This window comes from Bombus impatiens, unplaced genomic scaffold (genome assembly GCF_000188095.3).
Source record: "Bombus impatiens unplaced genomic scaffold, BIMP_2.2 scf_0637, whole genome shotgun sequence".
In the NCBI taxonomy this organism is placed as follows: Eukaryota; Metazoa; Arthropoda; class Insecta; order Hymenoptera; family Apidae; genus Bombus; species Bombus impatiens.
Window position 1 is genome coordinate 1,231,295 of NT_177056.1, and position 19,874 is coordinate 1,251,168.

At 33.0% G+C, this 19,874-nt stretch overlaps 1 protein-coding gene across 17 annotated transcripts in view; it reads right to left on the reverse strand.

Moving 5' to 3' along the window:
- The window catches only part of LOC100746626 (cAMP-specific 3',5'-cyclic phosphodiesterase), a 370,153-nt gene that overhangs the window by 18,672 nt on the left and 331,607 nt on the right, over positions 1–19,874 (reverse strand). The window contains exon 1 of one of the 17 annotated variants that reach the window (XM_012389108.3): positions 2,568–2,891. The exons of the other annotated variants lie outside the window; for them this stretch is intronic. Coding sequence (XP_012244531.1) covers positions 2,568–2,687 — 120 coding nt within the window. The 5' untranslated portion in view covers positions 2,688–2,891. Of the gene's footprint in view, positions 1–2,567; positions 2,892–19,874 lie in introns of those variants that run through there. 17 annotated transcript variants of the gene reach the window in all.

The window sequence follows — 19,874 nt, forward strand, 5'->3', positions numbered from 1 at the left end:
TAGAACATTTTTCTACGGTTCTATATTTAGTACATTTATTACATTTAGGATACTTATTACTTTATCAAGTCCCTAAATCTTGGAAGTCTAATTGGAACTTTCTAAAACATTATCAGCAGTTAAGGCAGAGATTTTGGCAGAGAATGATAAGATCTCGTAATTAGACGTACGAAGAAGAGGGTAGAGCATGAATTGCTCGGGGTTAGAAGTCGCTGAAGAGGCGACGACGTCGATGGATCGACGTTTTTCTCGCCACCTTGCCCTGGTTCCGCGGCATTGAAGAGCCTTGAGACTCATCCAGATATCGATCGTTAAAACGAGACGTTAATCCCCGCGCATCGACATATGCCACGAGGTTCGAGATTTCGGAGATTCCTAAATCCACACAGTGGCGTGATACTCTCTGTATCGCGAGTATTAATCCCCATACTGATTCTTAATTTTGGAAATTTCCACAAAGCAGTCATGGAATATTCTTCGTAGAAAATAATATAGAAAGTACTTTCCTTTCTAATATTTTTCAGTCGAATCGAAACTTTATCGTGAATTTATCAAAGGATGATTTTAAACCATAATTTCTCATTCCAATAAAAAATTTCTAATTTTTCCACCGAGAAGTAAATAGCCGTATGCTTTCAATAAATAATAAATACTGTAACACCATCGATGAATGTTGTAAAATTTGTGTTGAATCAACAATTAATCGTTTCGATTTACTATACTCGTTGTCATATGTATAATAACAATAAAACATACCTAATATGGATAATAGGAAACATATCCCTATTTGTAAATAGCGATATAGATTATATACGTTTATAATAAATTTATTTTACTAAAATAAACATATTTTTCGTTAATGTACTTGCCCGTATTAAAATTCTTTAAAGAAATTTCAATTACGTCTACGAAGGGTTTGATCACGTACGACCAACAACACGTTGGCCAATAAAAGAGTCGATACCAGTGTACCAGCGTGCCGTACGAATACGAATTAAATCGAGAGAAAAATTGTATTTTATGGAGAATTATTCCCTCAATGGGAATTTGTCATCCTTTCGTGATTAAATTTATATTTGCAAACTTTTTATAGACTTTAAAGCCAAATTCGTTTTTTTTATTAATGCATGTATATATTTATATCAATGATAATCGTAATCGTGATTAAATTTATATTTGCAAACTTTTTATAAACTTTAAAGCCAAATCCGTTTTTTTTATTAATGCATGTATATATTTATATCAATGATAATCGTAATTGTTCTTATACGAGAATTAAATGATGTATCTAATATATCATTTTATCTAGAAATTAAAGTTGACCGACGCTCGTGGAATCAAAGTCCCACCGAAACAAGGTTTCGTACTCAGAAGTGCTCATTCTTTTAGAAAGTGAACCTAATTGACTGTGATATACCTACAGCTTTTTGATCTCATCGATCAAAATCAGACAAAAGTTGCTACTATAACGAGCTGCTACTATATCTACAAATTATTGTCGAATAAGAACCTCGGCGTGATAAATTCTCTTTCTTTTCATCTGTCAGATATGATTTAAAGATAGTCAAAGAACGAACGTAATTGTAGAAGAATGAATGTAATTCGAACAATATCGAGATGATAAATCACGTTTCAGTTTGAGTTGCCAAATATTTATGAACGATTGTTCATGAAATTGTTTGAACACTTAATTATCAGTATTATAATACTGCTAGTCATAGCTGTGCATTGAGAAAAAACTGATTATTTAAACCTTGAGTTTGTTATTTATCGTAGAGTGGTCAAAAATAATTAGAAATTATATCAAAATATTACAAATTGTCATCTCGCGAGTGCTTCGAATTACCTAGAATTTTCATTTCATCAATTGTTACAGAAGTTTCACAAAATGAACGAAAAACGAGTGAAATCTTTAATTAAATTATCATGTAATGGATATGAAAAGCCTGCTTAAACTTACAACCAAAAATGTTTATCTTATCGCAATATAATTGATGCGATAATACAAAACCTTCAACAACAGTCTAATCGTTAAATCATCTTTCGGTAAACATGTTCAATTAAGAGTGATCTAAAGACTTTACACCTCGAATCTTCATTTTATTGTCTCTTACGGAATATCAGTGATAAATCATTTGAAATATTCATAATTTCAATCGAGTCATTTTCATAACAATATCAGACACTCAAGCTAAACTCCAAATTTCCAAATTTTCTGTGATACGATTTTATTATATCACAAACAAAAATCTATAGTAAAATACTACAATATGAGGCTATAATAATAGAAAATATATATCAAATTCGATCTTGGACCAAACACTCGCTTTCTCTCTTCTCTCGTTGTGTCTAAGCTATAGGTCTGTTAGGTGAGCTTTACCGAAGAGTCCATACTAGCAGATATTAAATTCAACAATTTTATAATAAGATTCTACCATAAGATTGTACAATTGTACTTAAAATACCATAATTTTCGTGGCCAATTAAAAATCCTGTTTAATTTCTAGCAAATTATTTCCATAGTTATATTGCTGACTCTGCTTAAATTTTCCAAAATATTAAATTACCTGAACGGCTATGATGCTAGCCATGGCTGTGAGATCTGCCAGAGCCCTCAGGTAATTAAAATACCTGACGTACTCGTCCACGTTTCCAACTGCAAACTCAGTGTTCGTCTGTTGAACCATCTTCTTTTTTATAGCTTCTACCTTCTCTGACAACGATTTACCTAACTCGATACGATCTGCCTAACCGAAATTCAGGTACTCTAATACTTCTTTGGTTGTCTCGTGAACGATCCTTTCACTTTCTTCTCTTCTTTATTCTTCTTACGAAAGTATCACACTTTCTATAATACTTCTTTCACCAATTTTTACACTAAAAAGTCTTCTTGTTCAACGAACAATTATTTCAAAATACGTTTAATTAAAACAGTCTTTAAATGTCTTGAAAATAGCACCAGACAAAAGTTAGTCACAAGACAAAGTTCAACCTCGTCGATCACGATTATCCTACGCACTTTACGATAGGGTTTTATAGAGACGCACGATCTTCTTTCAACGAGACTTTAAATTAAACTGAAACTACCTGCAAAGGTTCCTCGCAAGCGAAGGTCTAGTTCGACGAAATTTCCAAGGAAATCTGTTAGAGCAATTTTCCACAGGCCAAAGTTCAATTTGGTCGATCACAACCAACTGTTGTACGCACTTGCGGACGAATTTTCTTTGAAGCGGCGTTTCACAAGACAAAATTCAGCCTGCTCAGTCACCTTCTTTCCAATATTTCTACGAAACTTGTCAAAGTTCTATTTAAAATTGTCTTTCACCAAAACTTTAGTCAGAATAAGCACGTGCTTCCGTCGATAGCGTGGAAATTATGTTTCACGAAATTTGCCAGAAATATTCACGATCTTTTATGGATAACGCGAACTGTCGCGACTAGCACGTGTTCTATGTTCGAACGTAAGGAATACAGAATAGCGTTTCGATTACACTGCGCCTCGGAGCACGTTTACGAGTAGCGTGAACGTCGCTCGACTGCAAAGCGTGGTCTACGTGCCTGATTCCTGGCTGCCAGCTATTTATCTGGGCCAAAGTTCTGCGTTTGTTGCGCGCCATAGTGGGGAGAAACACGACCTGTGAATCGCACCGACGGAAGTTGCGAGTTATAGCCGAAGTTTGGCGAGAGGAATGCTTAGATTCTGTGTATTATGAGTAGACTGTGAGTTGTTATGCCAGCTCGTATTTTTATGATCAATTTTCGTGGTCATTTTTAGTTTCCATCTTCCAAAGATTAAGTCTTAACGAAACGTCGAATGAGTTTGGATCGAATTAAACAGAATTTGTACAATATAAAAGTAAATTATACGAGATGAATTATAGCTTTGTAACGAACGAAAGAAGGAGACTTTGTAATATAAAGATTGCTAATAGAAGATGCTTAATTATTATGAATCGTGATCAGAGAAAAGGGTTTTATCACGCAGATTGTCTTGCACAATAATTTACGTACTACTCTCTGACTCACCAAAGTATTCGTGCATTTGCAGAAGCTTTTTACGAATATACTATGCGTCATACATTTTGAAATTTTATTAGCCTTATCATCTGAGAGACACCGTTGTTGCTAATAATATTGATAAACTCGAAGATTTTAAGCGGCCAATGTGACGAATAGACCGGGGATTTTCATGCGCATTTGTAGGAAATACGAAAATGCTAAGTTTCACGGAACGCACGTGACGTGAAAAACTATGTGAAATATTTATCCGTGGCGCTATAAAATTGAAAAAAAAACATATAAATTTTCACGAAAATCCGGAATTTCGCGATGATTTATAAAAAGAAACCACGTAATACGATTCTTACAAGTAAGTGGATTGCAACGAAATAGTATTATTGGGGAAATTTGTTAATATAATGAATGTAACGACGAACAGTTAACAGTTAATGATTCATCTAATTGTATTACTTATGAGTCACAACTAATGACTAGGAAGAAAATGTAACTGTTTTCGATATGTAAATTATCTACTGTACTAATTTGTGTTCTATTAAAATCGAATTGTGCGTGAGGCGTTGTAATCGAGCTTGAAGGATCACGAGGCACCGTTAAGTAGTCGAACGTACCTTCTATAAAACGCATGAACTGGGGCACACTTTATTGGCCAAATTTGGACATCTACCAAGTACTTAATTCTTGTAAAAGCCTTAAACCATTTCGTTTAACGGTTATTTATTTTGTAATATTATTTCTTTCTCTCTATACAGAAATTACAGATATTTTACGTAGCAACTTTACCTCGAAATGTTCCAGTAACTTTTTATTTTCTGCAGAATTTATAGAAAATTCGAATTATACACAATTGTCTTTCTTCTTTCATTTCTAACGAATAACAAGTCTTGTTACGAGACGTAAATGTACTACAAAAGTATTTAAACAAACAAATTTTTTCATTTGATTGTTTGTTCTGACTAAATTGTGTAATGTATAAAAAATATCCTGCGAAAGTCGTATAAAGGAATTCCAGAAATCGAGGACTTCGTAGTTTCGATTGTAAGAGGGTGCAGGTCAACTCGGTAATTAGTTGAATAAACAGCACCCTATATTTGGGAACATTACGATGTTCCTAAACCAATAACTAAAATAACAGCAACGCTATAAATCAAATGATAGCCCCAGGTAACAAGTCGTAGCCAAGGAAACGATTTTTCGAAATCGCCTTGAAATATTCATAAATATGTAATAATCCCAAGAAACATTAATTTACATTTTTATATATATTTCTATAAAAAGTATCACTTTTACCGATCGCAGAAGTTATAACTCTTGTATAATGCTATTTTACGATATAAAAAGATTGTTTTCTCCTTTATCTATTTATTTGAATTCGGATCGATCTCAAAGTTATTAGCGTCTCAGACTGTACAACGATGTTTACAGTTCTCAAAGAAGCTTAAAATTATTGTATATTCTATATATCTTATAATACTATGTATGTATGATAATATAATAAATTCTAGTTGAAGTCTCGATAACGGTACTCGATTTCTTGGAACGTGTTGCTTTTTTCAAAAGAATCAAAAAACTCGTAAGTTGCGTTACACGATGCAGACACTAGGAATATTTTATTTTATTTTGTTTCAAGCACAGTATATAGGAATGCAGCAGCTGTTACAAAACACCGAAGCATCGATCGTGATATGTTAATTCGTGTTTATTCAGTTACGTCCAGCTGTACAACATTTTCAATCCTGATTTTCGAAAAAATCCTGTCAGAATTCAAAGTTGATATTCTACTTGATTTTTTAATTTCAAACATATATTTATATAAATTTGAGTAAATTTCAAATTTGTGGAAGAAATATATAAAATTCGAGCGAGACAGTTTTCAGCTGTGTTTATGCAAATGAGTGCGTCTAATCTCTTGAATAAAATAGAAGTAGTGGTTGGACGTATTCGCAGTATATTGGGGCAGGATTAGGGAACCCAATGGGACCATAAATTTGAAGTATTTATTGAGAGAAATTAAAATATAAGCACCGTTTACATTGGAGAAATTTTGTATTCGTAATGTCGAACTGCAAATAAGAAATCTTACCGACCGGAACGACGAGTTCCTTTTTAGATTTAAAAAATAGGAATTCTCATGTATATTTCTATCTACGAATTCTTCGAATTTTGTTCTACTCGTTTGCAAAAACTGTGAATTTTTCGCGATTTAAAAACAAATCTAAAAATCACTATGTGATAAGTCGTCAAAAGATATTAGAAAGAAGAATCGAAAATTCCAAAGAAAACGATATTTAATTTTCTAATATTTACATAATTTCAACGAGAACGACAATCTTTACAAATTAGAAAATATAATTTCCGACTATTCTTGTCACAAAAATAGTGACGCTGTAATAAAATTACGATTCTTTTTCCCAAAGCGTCTAACAATAAGAAAATTTGACAACTTATTATTCTCTGTCGTTTTATTCTTGCGATCAAAAATCATATGACAGAAACTCATGTGACTCAATAACTTGGCAAATGTCTTTTTAAACCTACCAAGAAGTACTCGATTTTCAACGACAGCGTCCTCACGTCTAATATTAGTAATAGCTCGAAGAACGGATAATAATAGTAAAGATGAGGCAAACGCTTCTCTTGTGCATATTTTCGGCTATTGTTCTCAGCATAGGAGAATCTGTGTGCTTACAATTGGATTTAAGGGAATCCCGTTAAATCATATTATATCTGATACCTCGAAACATCCTTTTTATTGGGAATTCAACGTGTTCAAACAACTGATGTCGTAAATATACCCTATCCTCTTTTTTTCTATATTTCATAGAAATGAAATTTTACGAAAATTCCCATACAAGTGAATACAGTTGTATACAATTATATTATTGAATACAATTGAATCAATACAATTGTATTTAATAATAATAATAATAAATTTATTTGTATTTTAGCTGTATAACATATTACCAGCAGATTGCTAGAGTCTTATTTCTCATTTCTTACGTTATTCTTATATTCTTATATTCGACTCTTAATTACTATGTTATGCTACTATTTTTATTTTTTGAAATATAGATTGACTCTTTCTACCGATTAGTACCCATCTCTTATATTTCTATATAAAGACAAATTCTTTAAAAAGTAGAGTTTGTACTTGTTGATTAATAAAATTATCCACAAGTTACATGTACTAACTTGCTCTGTATTAATTGTAACAAAACACGATAGTATTATACAAAAATCAGAAAATTCATCTTGTGATTCCTTAAACTGAAAAATGACATTTTTATGGAAAATATCTTTTCCTATACCTACGATATTAGCATGATATTCTTTTAACTAGAAATGGACTTTTACAATTTTAATGTGAAATCGAATTTCGATTTGAAATGGACTATGACCGCTTCTTCGCTTGAATCCGATTGCTCTCTACTCAGGCGTTTTACGTTACAACTCACTGTCTTTCTTTCTTCTCGCGTAGTCTTCTCAACGAAAAAAGCACGTTCGAACGTTGACTCAGGCAGCGAAATTTATATTCGAATTCGAGCGAAGCGATAGCGATTCCATAAACCGGGTGACCACTTTTCCTGGCCACTGATATCATCGCTACGAATCTACCCAAGATCCACAAACAGTCAAATTTGTTTGTCCACTGCGCTGCTAATTCGAGGTGAGTCAACCGGAGATTTCAGCGAAAAGGATCGCCTATTTTGAACCAGCAAATTCGATCAACTTATCGTTTTGAGACACTCGTAAATTCGTGGGTGTGTTTCTTCTTTCCTGATTAGGAAACGAGCAATCGAGAAACAAGGCATCGAGATGAGTCTGTTTCTGGTTCTCTCAGAGTGCAGATAATATTTTTATTTCTATTGGAAATAATATATTTAACATAATTATTACATCGTACAATTAGAAATGAAAACGGTAAAAAGTGTAACTTTTTGCAGAGTAAGGCAGATCAAAAATTTGAAATATTCTTATTAAGAACGATTCTATTGAACTATATTAATCTTAATAATATCCTTATATTGTACATTTATATTTATTCGATACATTTACGTCGTTTCATAAATGATCAATTGCGTTGTAAAGATAAGAAATATCGTTAGAAATTGTATATTGTAGAAATATGCTTCAATTTGTAAAAATTATCAATGAAAGGCAAATGACGATTTCTCGTCTTCGTATGCAAAATCAACAGTTAGGGTTGAACCATGGGTGTACGTGACATTGTGCACGCATACTGCAAGTACAGTAAGCGATATCTCTAAATGCGAACCGCCACAACCTAGCGGGCAGACAGATAATTTTCCTCCCAATTATTTCTCGTTCGTTCCGCTTGAATCATATCGTGTACATGCTGGTAAATGGGAACGACGATCAAATCACGTCTTCATTTTCAACTGAACTTTCAATTTTCGATAAAATTCACGTCCACGGAGATACCTATTTTTTAAAACAATTTTATATCCCGACAAGAGTTACAAATATTCTGTTTCATTTTGTATATTTCAGCAGAATTCTCAAACTTGTTTTAATCATATTTTGTACTTTAAATATATTTTAATTGCGTCAACATTTCCACGTATAATGAAAAATTGAGAAAAATATTCCTCTATGGAAATTAATTAAACTGCTTCATTTCAGGATATGTTTGTCGAAACGAATTGCGTTGTTCGTTCTCTGCGTATCAAAATTAATTACGTCGCCACTTTTCGTTTCCTGTGCATTTAATAATACGAAGGCAATCTTTTTGTTCGTACGTTTCTCGCGTATATATTTCGCGCGACTAATTTCTAAATTCGTCGACTCGTATATCTGCGTCCAAAGGAGATATAAAATTGACAAAATTCCGAAGAATTAGTTTAACAACCAGTAAGATAAAAAAAGAACCGAACAGACTGAATTTACATCGATATTTTCAACTGCAGAAGAAAATCTTAATTTTATTCGCGGTACTCCCCTTGTGAAAATTAATTAGAAATATTAATTCCTCGTTATCGAGCCATTGCACGTAAGAAAGAAAGAAATGAATAAAACATGGATTGCATTTGACGTAACGAGATGGTTGGAAATTTGATCGAAACAGCGAAATGCGAAAGTAAGGAGCCAGTAAAAGGAAAGAGGCGTGAATGGCGTACTGACGCCAGCAGTGGTCCACTTCCGGTCTTCTCGTTCGTCCTCAGACACCCCAAATAAACTTACGTGTTTCGCTACAAGGCTCTCTAAGAACTTCAATTCCCTGCGGCGATTAACCGCCTGAAAAATAACATTCATTTCGCTATTAAATCGCGAGTACGATTATTATTTCAAATCACGAGTTTTCTTTCGTCTACTTAAGTGGCATTGGTGGCCTTTGGAAAGGCCACGTGCGTAAATGAACGATGATTCTTGCTCGGTATTCCTAGACGTCTGTACTATTTGCATCTGTTTAATTACAACTCCGAACATCAACATTGTTTTATTATTTCATGTAACAATTTTCGAGCAACGTCTTTCATAAATAATAATTTGCAGTAATTTCTTCGGCAAATACAATTTCAAAAATCCAATGCATTCGATAAGATCGAAAGGAGTAAATATAATATTTTCGTCGTGCTTGCAATTCTGATTCAACTACGGAGCCTCTAATATACGTTATACCTTTAATGTTGTTAAAAAATGTCGACAGCTCTAAATTGTCCTAAATTCTTATTAGCGCGTTCGCTGCCATTGACGCACATAGCGCCACGATTCAATTATCTTAATAAAGTTCCAAGTAATGCTGCTGAGGCAATCAGTGTATTTTTGAACTTGTGCGATTCGATAGCGAAATTGAAAAGGAGGAACAAGACAGCAATTACGCTTGACAGTGATTTATTCGTGAAAACTACGAATCATTCGAACGCTGAACAATTAGATAAATATATACGCTTCTGAAAAATCCCCAAATTGCGCTATTGTTATAGAAAATCAAACGTTCTCGAATCTTTAAAAAAAAAAAAAAAAAAAGAAGAATTAAAGATCAAAGAAACAAAATTAAATACTTATCTTCCAACGATGGCGCTATTTCAATAATTTTGGGCGCCATCACGACCACCCTTAGATTTTTGGTAAACAGATAATAGAACATCCACACACAGGGAGTCACGTTTTAATCGATCCAGGCAAATATCTCCTACATTACACTGTACATTTCACTATTTTCTGACGTAATACGTAATATCTCCCAAACTATATTTATTTATTTTTGTACTCCTTTTATCTTGGATGACGTCCAGTTGCTTGGGTTAATTCTATATCTAATCGTAATTATACTATTGGAAATACTTTTTCGAATAAAACTTACTTCGTCTCGAGGCAAACGTCTTCCGATGGGCAGAAATCTTATTTAGATGGACGTGCCCTCGAGATTTCAAGATCACCTCTGAAGCAAGTTTAGAGGATATTTGCGTGGATGGATGAAAACGGGGCACCTGGTATGTACGTTCGATCGACGCATTGGAACTCGAACGCGCGGCAAGAAGAGAAACGTGAAAAGAAACGAAGGTTCGGAAACGACAAATTATGTATCAATGTTGGATGCACGAGGGTCGAGGCCGGAAATAACTTTCGTTTCTTCTTGCAACAGATAAGCGGCGAGAGACGTGGTTCTTTGCTTTGTTATCGACCAGCGAATCGCTTGTTTTCTCTGTCACGGTTCTCCGCGTCTGCACAATGTTCATTATGCTTGCAGACTGATTGTAGAAGATTCAGACGAAGGCCATGCTGCCACTCGATGTTGACGATTGAGATTTTTGATTGTTTCTAAGGATTCGTGAAAGTTGATTTTGTATGTTCAGTATTTCGATCGCTACGTTCTTTGATTTTACAATCTCGGATATGCGAACCGTTTTAGGATGTACGCCGAAGAAATTACACGAAGCGCAATCATTCGAATTCCAATTCGATTTCTAAATTTTCAACAAAATAATCCTTAACCCTGATTTACTACTAAACGATCGGCGATGAGACGATGTACGTCAGACAAAAATCGTAAAACGAAATATGAAAATAAGGCGTAGTAGTCTTCCATAACAACAACGCGCGAAGGATCAATGAATCAACGAGACAAGATGGCAAACGAGCAAGATACAAGATGCAAATTTCTTCTGAACATCGACGAAGTGGACGCGCGTTGAAAGAATTGTTGTTGACACGAGTTATACGAAGCATCAACGAGGCGAGTGTCACGAGATACAAAATTTCATCCGGAGCATGTCCAACCGATTAATAGACTAAATCGATGTCAATGTTATTCGTTTTCTTTCATTTTCTTTTTAACGTACGTTTCATACACTGATTTATTGCGTTTCGCGAATGCGTTATCAGATAAAGACGCGTGACAACCTGTTGTGTATTACTCTCACGTTGCGTAATTATATATTTCCGATCGCCACGGAGATTTCATAGGACGTTAGCGTTGGCTAATCGTACGTAATCGTTGCCCTTTAGTTTCTTTAATCGAGAGCGATTTCAGTTTCTAGAAATTAGACTTTTATTTTCGCGGAACCGAACTGTTGCAATCAAAGTGAACAGAGTCATAGAATAACAAGTATTTTCTCGATTAAAAATGTTTTTAGTGACAAATGATAATTATAGGCGAACGAGAAATCTTTTTTCGTTCCTGATAACCATTAACGATAAGGGAAACTTATTTCGGTAGCTCGTAACAGTTATCGGTGGGAGAAATTCTATTTCGATAGCACATAGTAGTTATCGACGAGGAAAATATGTTTGGCTTTGGATTAGATTTCCGGCTCTCAAGTTTATGTTTCATCACTACGAACAGTATAACTTTCGGTTTAAATTACTAACTAATATCAAACTCGAACAGAAATTGTTCAGCATTTCGATGGCAATAATTTGCAGCGGCGCCAATTTCCAAACAGCTTGTCGTTCAATGGAAACTTACGTTTATCGAACTTTCTATTGGTAATTAAAATTACGAGTTAAAATTCAATTTAACAAGCATAAGTTTCTCTAAACTTTGCCCAGATGGCATTTTTCTTTAGTCGTCCATTTCTTTCACACTGATTTTTTTACACTGAACCAGTATAAATCAATGTAAAAAATGGCTTAAAATAAACGATTGTCGTTATCTTTCACAGCGAACTAATATAAATCAGCGTGAAAAATAGTTTAAAATAAATGATCGTCGTTAAAAGCTAAGTAGATTGAACGCAACTGATTACCTCTGGTTTATACCACTTTCTCTCTCATATCTCGAAAACAAAGACGAATCGACCGATGTATATGACATTCTTTGCTCAAAATGGTCTCATAAACATGTTGGTACAATATGTCGGATGAAATTCGAAACACCCTGTATATTTTAATAACGATACGAGAAAATTGATAATAAGATTTTCGATAGAAGTATTACCTACTAATTCATTGTAATTTTATTAAGAAACCTTTATTCCGTTCAATTGCAATGGTTGAACAAAATTTCCAAGATAAATCGGATATTCTTTGTTTTCGAAGAAACATCATTCAAGCAAAAATAGAACATCGTACGACTGAAAAATCAGCCTCTGACGCCGGCCTTCCGTGGTATTACGGCTCGATGCAATTGAAAATCAATTATCCGAAAGAAATGGCTAATTAGTTATCGTCCAGGAATTATATCGAAGTAAGCTTGTACACTCCAATTAGCGACGCACGCGGTACTCCAATTACTATGTTAATTAAATATAGTTAATTGATGAAGCAGTGTAACACGAGTAACGAGAACAATATTAGGCTTCCTTGCTAATAAAGCAACATATTCTCTGGTAGATTAATTAACGTTCGAAATGTATTTCCCAATTTAAGGCAAGTCCTTATTGCGATCTTTCGTTATGTACAAGAAAATATTCTTGAAATAAAATTGTTTAATGAAAGTGGTAAATATTCTTTTCTTTCTTTAAATAGATAATGGTTCCCTTTGATGAAAAATATCCACATACATATATTTTTCATTCGTATTTGTGTCTAGAGGCAAGAGCAAGATGCTCATTCGTACTTATCAGGATTAATTTCCATTATATCTTTGTTTTCTTCGTTTTAGCTTGAGAATAATCAGACAGAGGAATTTTTACGTTTGTAGAATTTCTAATCAAAAAAAGATGATTATATAAAGGTACAACACGTCTTTTACTTAATTACTTTTATCTAGAGCAGAGTAAATGTATTATCTTCAAGATTAATTTCCACTATACTTTTGTTTCCTTTATCTTTAGAAAAAAAAAAACAATAATTAGACGAAGCAAATTTTTGCACTTCGAGTTATATTTATAATTCTTCATTATATTTATGTCGAGCAGAAATGGCTGAGTTTATAAAAGATTCTTTTGTGTCCTGCCTTGTGGAATTAAAAATTAATGAAATTAATGAAATCAATTAATTCAATTGAAACAAAAATGTTTTTATCTTCTACAGAGATCGACGAATGAATAAAAGAATTTTCCACGCTTTGATTTCTGCAGAATTTCAAATACGATATTAATTAAATATACAAATAATTAGAATACGTACCATCCGGAGGCTTCACGATTCTTAATATTCGCAATTTCAGATGTCAACTTCGAATCAGATGGTAATTCGTTAATTCATATTAATTCGTCTTTTTATCTTCTACGTTTCCTCGAAATAAAGTTTATTTATAAACGAATATTCCAGAAATAGATATTGGCCAGAATTGTCAATGATAATTTTCCATTGTAGTCACCCAAACGTAATCAATCATCGTCAAGCTATATATATCGCAAGAACATATAAAAATTCATTGCATTTCGCATAATCGTATTTATCTACATTTTGTAGATAAGTTATACAAACAAAACAATAAATATCGCATGTGTCAATAACCAAAGACCACAAGCGAAATCTTGACAAGTAATTTTTAAGTTCAACAATCAATTCCATGTTACCGAAAGTGCTCTTTTAGTTGCCTTTTTTTTTTTTTTTTTTAATTAAATTCACAAGCTCACAAAGATATTGGAACATTTACAGATACTTTTTATGCATGTATTGCGTGTATTACACGTGATCTCTGTTTAGAGTTTATCTTAGTCGTTGTGTTTATAAAAAAATTAATTTGCATAAAAGCCTATATTCTATGAGTTACCTATTAAAGACAAATTAGAGCAAGTATACAATGTAGAACTTTGTTTTTCATACGCTTAAGACTTAAGCCATGTTCGTTGGCATAATCGCAGGTAATTTGTTTTGTCGATTAACCTATCTAAAAGCAAACGTTCGCGTACGTCAAGCAACTTTTACGTCACGGTGTGTGTATTTGCTATTGTTCTTATCTAGTCGTCTCGAAATCCGCCTACGGTCGATCGAAGCATTCTCTCTTGGTTGCCATAAACACGATAAATTTCTCATTTGAAAACAAGTTAATCGAAGTTTACGATGGAAACTTCTCCGACTTTCTATTTAAATGAATTTTTTGATATTTCAAGGCAATTGCCCAGATCGTCAAATTGTATTTTGGTCAAATGCTATTTCCTGTCTTTTTCTTTTCGCTTCAAACTGGATTAATCGATGTTTGTAATGGAAATTTTGTCATTTCGAAGTTGGATGGAATTTAACAAATTTTAATAGTTCGACTATTACTGAGATTAAAGATCGTTGCTATTGCAACATTGAATGGAATTTAATCAATGAAGCAACGACACCTAATATGAGACATGCGCTCGATATGAGACACCATAATATCTTTACCAAGAAGTGCTGCAACACCGTGGCAAAGGCTAGAATTACATACTTGAAACGAACAGCAACGTCGTCAGCGCGAGATTGTCATTTATGAGAACGTCATTAATTGTGGCCTTTCTCGATCACGAGATTTTATACTCATGTACAAAGAGTGCTTGTATAACGTTGAAGGTAAGTTATTTGATCAGTTTGTTTATTAGCTTCGAGTCTTAATATTATCAACTAATTTTATTATCGTCTAGAAAACTGACGAACAAGACACTTGCGAAATCTGAATGTGAGTAGGATGATAATAATGATGATGATGATGCGGAGTGTCTATTTTGTTGTTGTCTCTATTCCAGACTTAAGCATCGTTCAAATTGTTTCGAGTAAATATTTAATTCACATAATTATCGAAATGAATTCATATCGGTCGAATGTGTTATCCGTGGTATAATTATTATTTGTTATCCGTAAAAAACTATTTTCTATATTTATTCCAATATCGATCGGAGAATTATTCGAACAATACGAATAATCGTTCGTTCCCAATTAATTTTTTTGCAAATATACACAGCAGCCAGGGGTGATCGTGGTCTTCTGTTGAGGAACCGGCTCGAGAATTTTTATATAGATTCATTGAAACGCGGATAAAATTATTTTATTTCATGATACAAATGATGTAACACATACATACGATATATAATTTTATCTTGATTTAATATCTATCTATAATTTTATTTTGTATAAATTCTATGCACAGGCATTATTTAATAGATATTTTCTAATATTGAAATTCTAAGAATTTATTTTTCTGATCTCTTTTTATTATAATCAAGCGGGCGATAAATTTTCTATTTGAAAAATTTCCAATTCTATTTTCATTTTTATTATCTCGATTTATAGCTTTTCCACTTTTAGTATGTTCAATAAAGATTTCAAAATACGAGATTTTTAAATTAGTCGCAGCTTTTTTCAAGAACTCAGCTCGCGAGAGGATGCCGTTTCAGATCGATGATTATCCAACAACCACATCCGGTGTAGCAGAAGAAAATAATGTTTTCGACGAACCGACGTATTCATCGAGTGTTTCCATGAAGTTTCCATTCCTCATTTTTCTTTTATTTATTTATTTATTTCTTTTTTTTCTTTTTTTGATCGTCCAAAACCGTTTGACACGTACACGGAAATCGAATCGGAAACGAGAAAGAAAAAAAAAAAGAAAAAATTCTGGAAAACAATCACATACATCGTGCAACGAGAAAAGAACGTTTGTTTAAGTTAAATTCGAGAATATATATCTGACTGGCAAATTTTGGTTATAAATCCATTTCGAACATTAATAAACTTTTCGTACATCAAAAATTATTGTTAGATAATGTTTATCACATTAATGAAGAAAGTAGATGGTCAGAATTTGCAGTCTGACATGGATTTAGGTGATCTTGAAATTATATATAGAAATTATGAATATCGGAAGTTTACAGAATTTTAAAATTCTGATAAAGCGCTCAATTTTCTAAAAATTAAGAAAACATTGCATTTAAAAATACATAAATTCTTCTTAAATAAGGCAAATAAATGAAACCTAAATAAAGTATCTTATGCATGGTCGTTAGAAGGATATATATTTCTAAAAATAAATATTTCTCCGACTATTTATCCATGGGAAAGGAATATCGATTTATGTAAATAACTTAAAACAGTATCCTATATTCGATTCAATATCACCAAAGTCTTCCTTTGTAGAGATCTTATTAATTCTTCATGAATAATTAATGTCTTTGACACGCTAAATTTCAGGCGTGGAATAATTAATTCCATAAAAAAGAATTCAGATGAAGTTCTCCCAGGCATTTGGACAGGATTAGTTCAAACTTTATATTCCATAATTTAATGTTCCATTTAATTAAAAATTCTTCGAAGATAATCGATTTATTTAATATTTTTCATCGTGAAACGTTAAATAAATTCATGAAAAATGCTAAAATAAATTTCAAACTATTTCTAAAACAACAAAGCATATTAAAAGATGGAATTTCTAAATGGCCGACGCTGTTTGATTTAATATTTAAGTGGAACAGATTGTAACAATGTAACTGTTCCCCACAATTTCGGTCGTGAAATTCATTGTCCATTTAATTTCCGCTAATTATCCTGTAATCCTTTAATTTCATTCATGTATTCCGTTGTTAGCTGCACCATTTAATTAATTTCTGTGCATGTTCAAGTAGTAATTAGATCATGAATTAATATCGTTATTGTTTCGAATATCCTCATTTACACACTGTTATTAGTCATTTATTTTTAGATTTTCTTTTGAAACAAAGTTTTCAGATTTTAAATAAATAATCTTACAAAGAGTAAATTGCTTACATTTATCATCGTCTGACTTTAATAAATTCAATCCTCAGAAGTTTAATGGCAACCAAATAAATAGTTATAACATTAACCAACTGTATAAATAACAGCGAATGATAATCTTTGCTAACTCAAGAATGCAGTCATTAATGACTAAAGAAGAAGACTACAATAACATTATTACAATAAAAATTCCAAAGATAATAGTCAGCCACGATTGCCTGTAATGCAGCCATTTATGCAATATTTCTGTGACGACATAGCGTCAACGAATCAGGAAATCACGACAGTTACGAAGTTGCGTTTTGTGACGCATATCTACGTTTTATGTATGCGAAAGAAAAATATAGCGGTATGTTCTGTGCAACCGGGCACTTTCAACAAACTAGGGGAAAAGATTAAACAAACGTTGCCTGGTTTATAGTCATCTCAAATTGCTTTCCAGAAAACTGGAAATACATTAGGACAATTCCGACGTAATCTCCCGGAACGCGGAGTCAAATTCCAGGAATTCAAGCGTTCAGAAATTCATGAGACGTAGTTAAAATCGAGTAACACGGAAGACAAGAATTTTACGTTCGGTGAGCTTCAAGATTTTAGCATCGCGTTTCTGGAAATTGTGAGAAACAATTCGTAAGGTTGTGGGAGGGAGAATGATTTATTAAAAATCGAAGTCTTGTAAGTAGGTTAAGGAAGTATCACAGCTACGCCTAAAGGATACATTTTTCGATAATTTTAACACTTTTCACGTCACACGTGGCTGACTTAATAGTTTTACAAAATTTCAGTATAAAATACGAGGAAGTAAAAATAACCACGAGATACGGTTCAGTTAATATATACAATAAGTGCGTAATTTGCGGATAATAATGATCACTAATAATTTAATTAATAACTTGGACAGTGGTAAATAAATTGAAAATCAACAGCCACTACTTCACTGCTATTTATTTGAAAAGTGAAATATCGAAAAACGAGAATTAAGCGGTACAAGAGCGAAAGAACGTAAAAATCGAGGATACAAGGAATTGATGATATAATTAAAGAATACAAAGACTAAAGATTTAGAAAATTTAAAATGATGCAATAAAAATTAGAAGGTTCGAGATTGAAGAATTAAAAGACTAAGAAATTAAAATTTAATTAAAAATGAAAAGGTGCGAGAGTGGTGGAAAAAGTCACAAGCTCCTTCGTTATTCATCCCCAATTATTCTAATCGAAGTGCATCGATCATAATATTAAATACATAGCGTACTACGTCACGTGTTACGAGGTTGTCGAGATCTGATCGAAACTCGTGAAAGGCAACCATGTCATCCGCACAGGGGTGAAACAGCAGTGGCTTGTGACGTGGTTACTGAGGCTGGTTGCTTACATAAAGCTTAGCGTATTTTTATTAAATACTATCCGTATTTATCGATTCGTGTCATTGTTTCATGACCAGCTGCTCATCAGAGTAGCTTAAAAAAGGCATTGTGTAATCAATACGAGGGTGGTTTAGGGGGAAACATAGCACAGACAGTGTACAACCCTACACGAAGAAACGTATTAAAGCGTGATGGCCTTGGAAGCGAAGCCTTCGTCTGGAGGGTAAAGAAAATTGATTTTTTTTCCCCATTTCCACTCTTTTTCTCTAAGTTAATCTCAGAGACAGTGGCGGAGAAAAATGGAGAGAAATTGTGTGCAGAATTTGTGTATATTTTCAGGATATTTTTAGAATATTCACGAAACAAATTTTGATTAAAAATTTGTCACCGATAGGGAAATAAATTTGTTTTCTAAATATTCGAAATATCCAGGTTTCGTAGATATATTCGTGTTAAAGAAAAATGAATTTAATTTCAATTTTAGGCATATTATTTTTTCCATGGAAATTTCATTATATCGAGAAACAAGATAACTGTATTTACATAATTTATGTAAATCTCACTGTAATTTCTGTCGGCACCATGATAGCTCGATTTTCAAAAACTTCGATTAGAATATTATATAGCACGTTTAATTGGGAAATTAATACAGACGTCAGCAACAAGGCCAGACTGATTAGATTATCGTAATCGTACAACTGATCCATGACCAAATGGTGTTACATAACAATGTCATAATTGGTCACAGAGCTACTACAATTTGGGTAAATCGACGACATTTTATCTCACACGAGATCTTTACTTTTTTTTATCATTTATTCCTCGAATCTTTCTTCCCTATTTCCAAACTTTACTTTCACTTAAGTTTACAGTTATTCAACTGTATTTTATTATTAACATATTTATCGGGAAATACAAATCTCATGTCGAATAATTTTCGGAAACGTATTAAGATGCCTGAAATGATTTCAATCGGTGACAAACGTTGCTAACTTCGGTGAAGAACAAATAACAGTTAGACGGATTAGTTGGAATCCATTCTCCGCATAAATTCGACAAGATAAACGAGCGTGTTCACCGAATTCGCCAGAAAATCTACGAGATTGGCATCTGGCCAAGTGGCGCCATTGTCGTCGTGCCCTTTTAGCCTTTATTACCTTTGCTCCCGCGATTCTTTGTAATCACCAAATTTCCTCAACCTTCCGCCATTTCTATACTACGCTATTACAAAGTTTAGTAGATTAATTAATGAATTTCAATGTCAGTCGATTGGGCGTTTCGATATATAATTTACGAATTAATTAAAAGCTTTCCATTGTATGAAAATTAAAATTGATATTACTCTTTGAATGGTTCGATTCGTTTTGCAAATACTAAAGATAAATATATATATATATATATATATATATATATATATATATATAT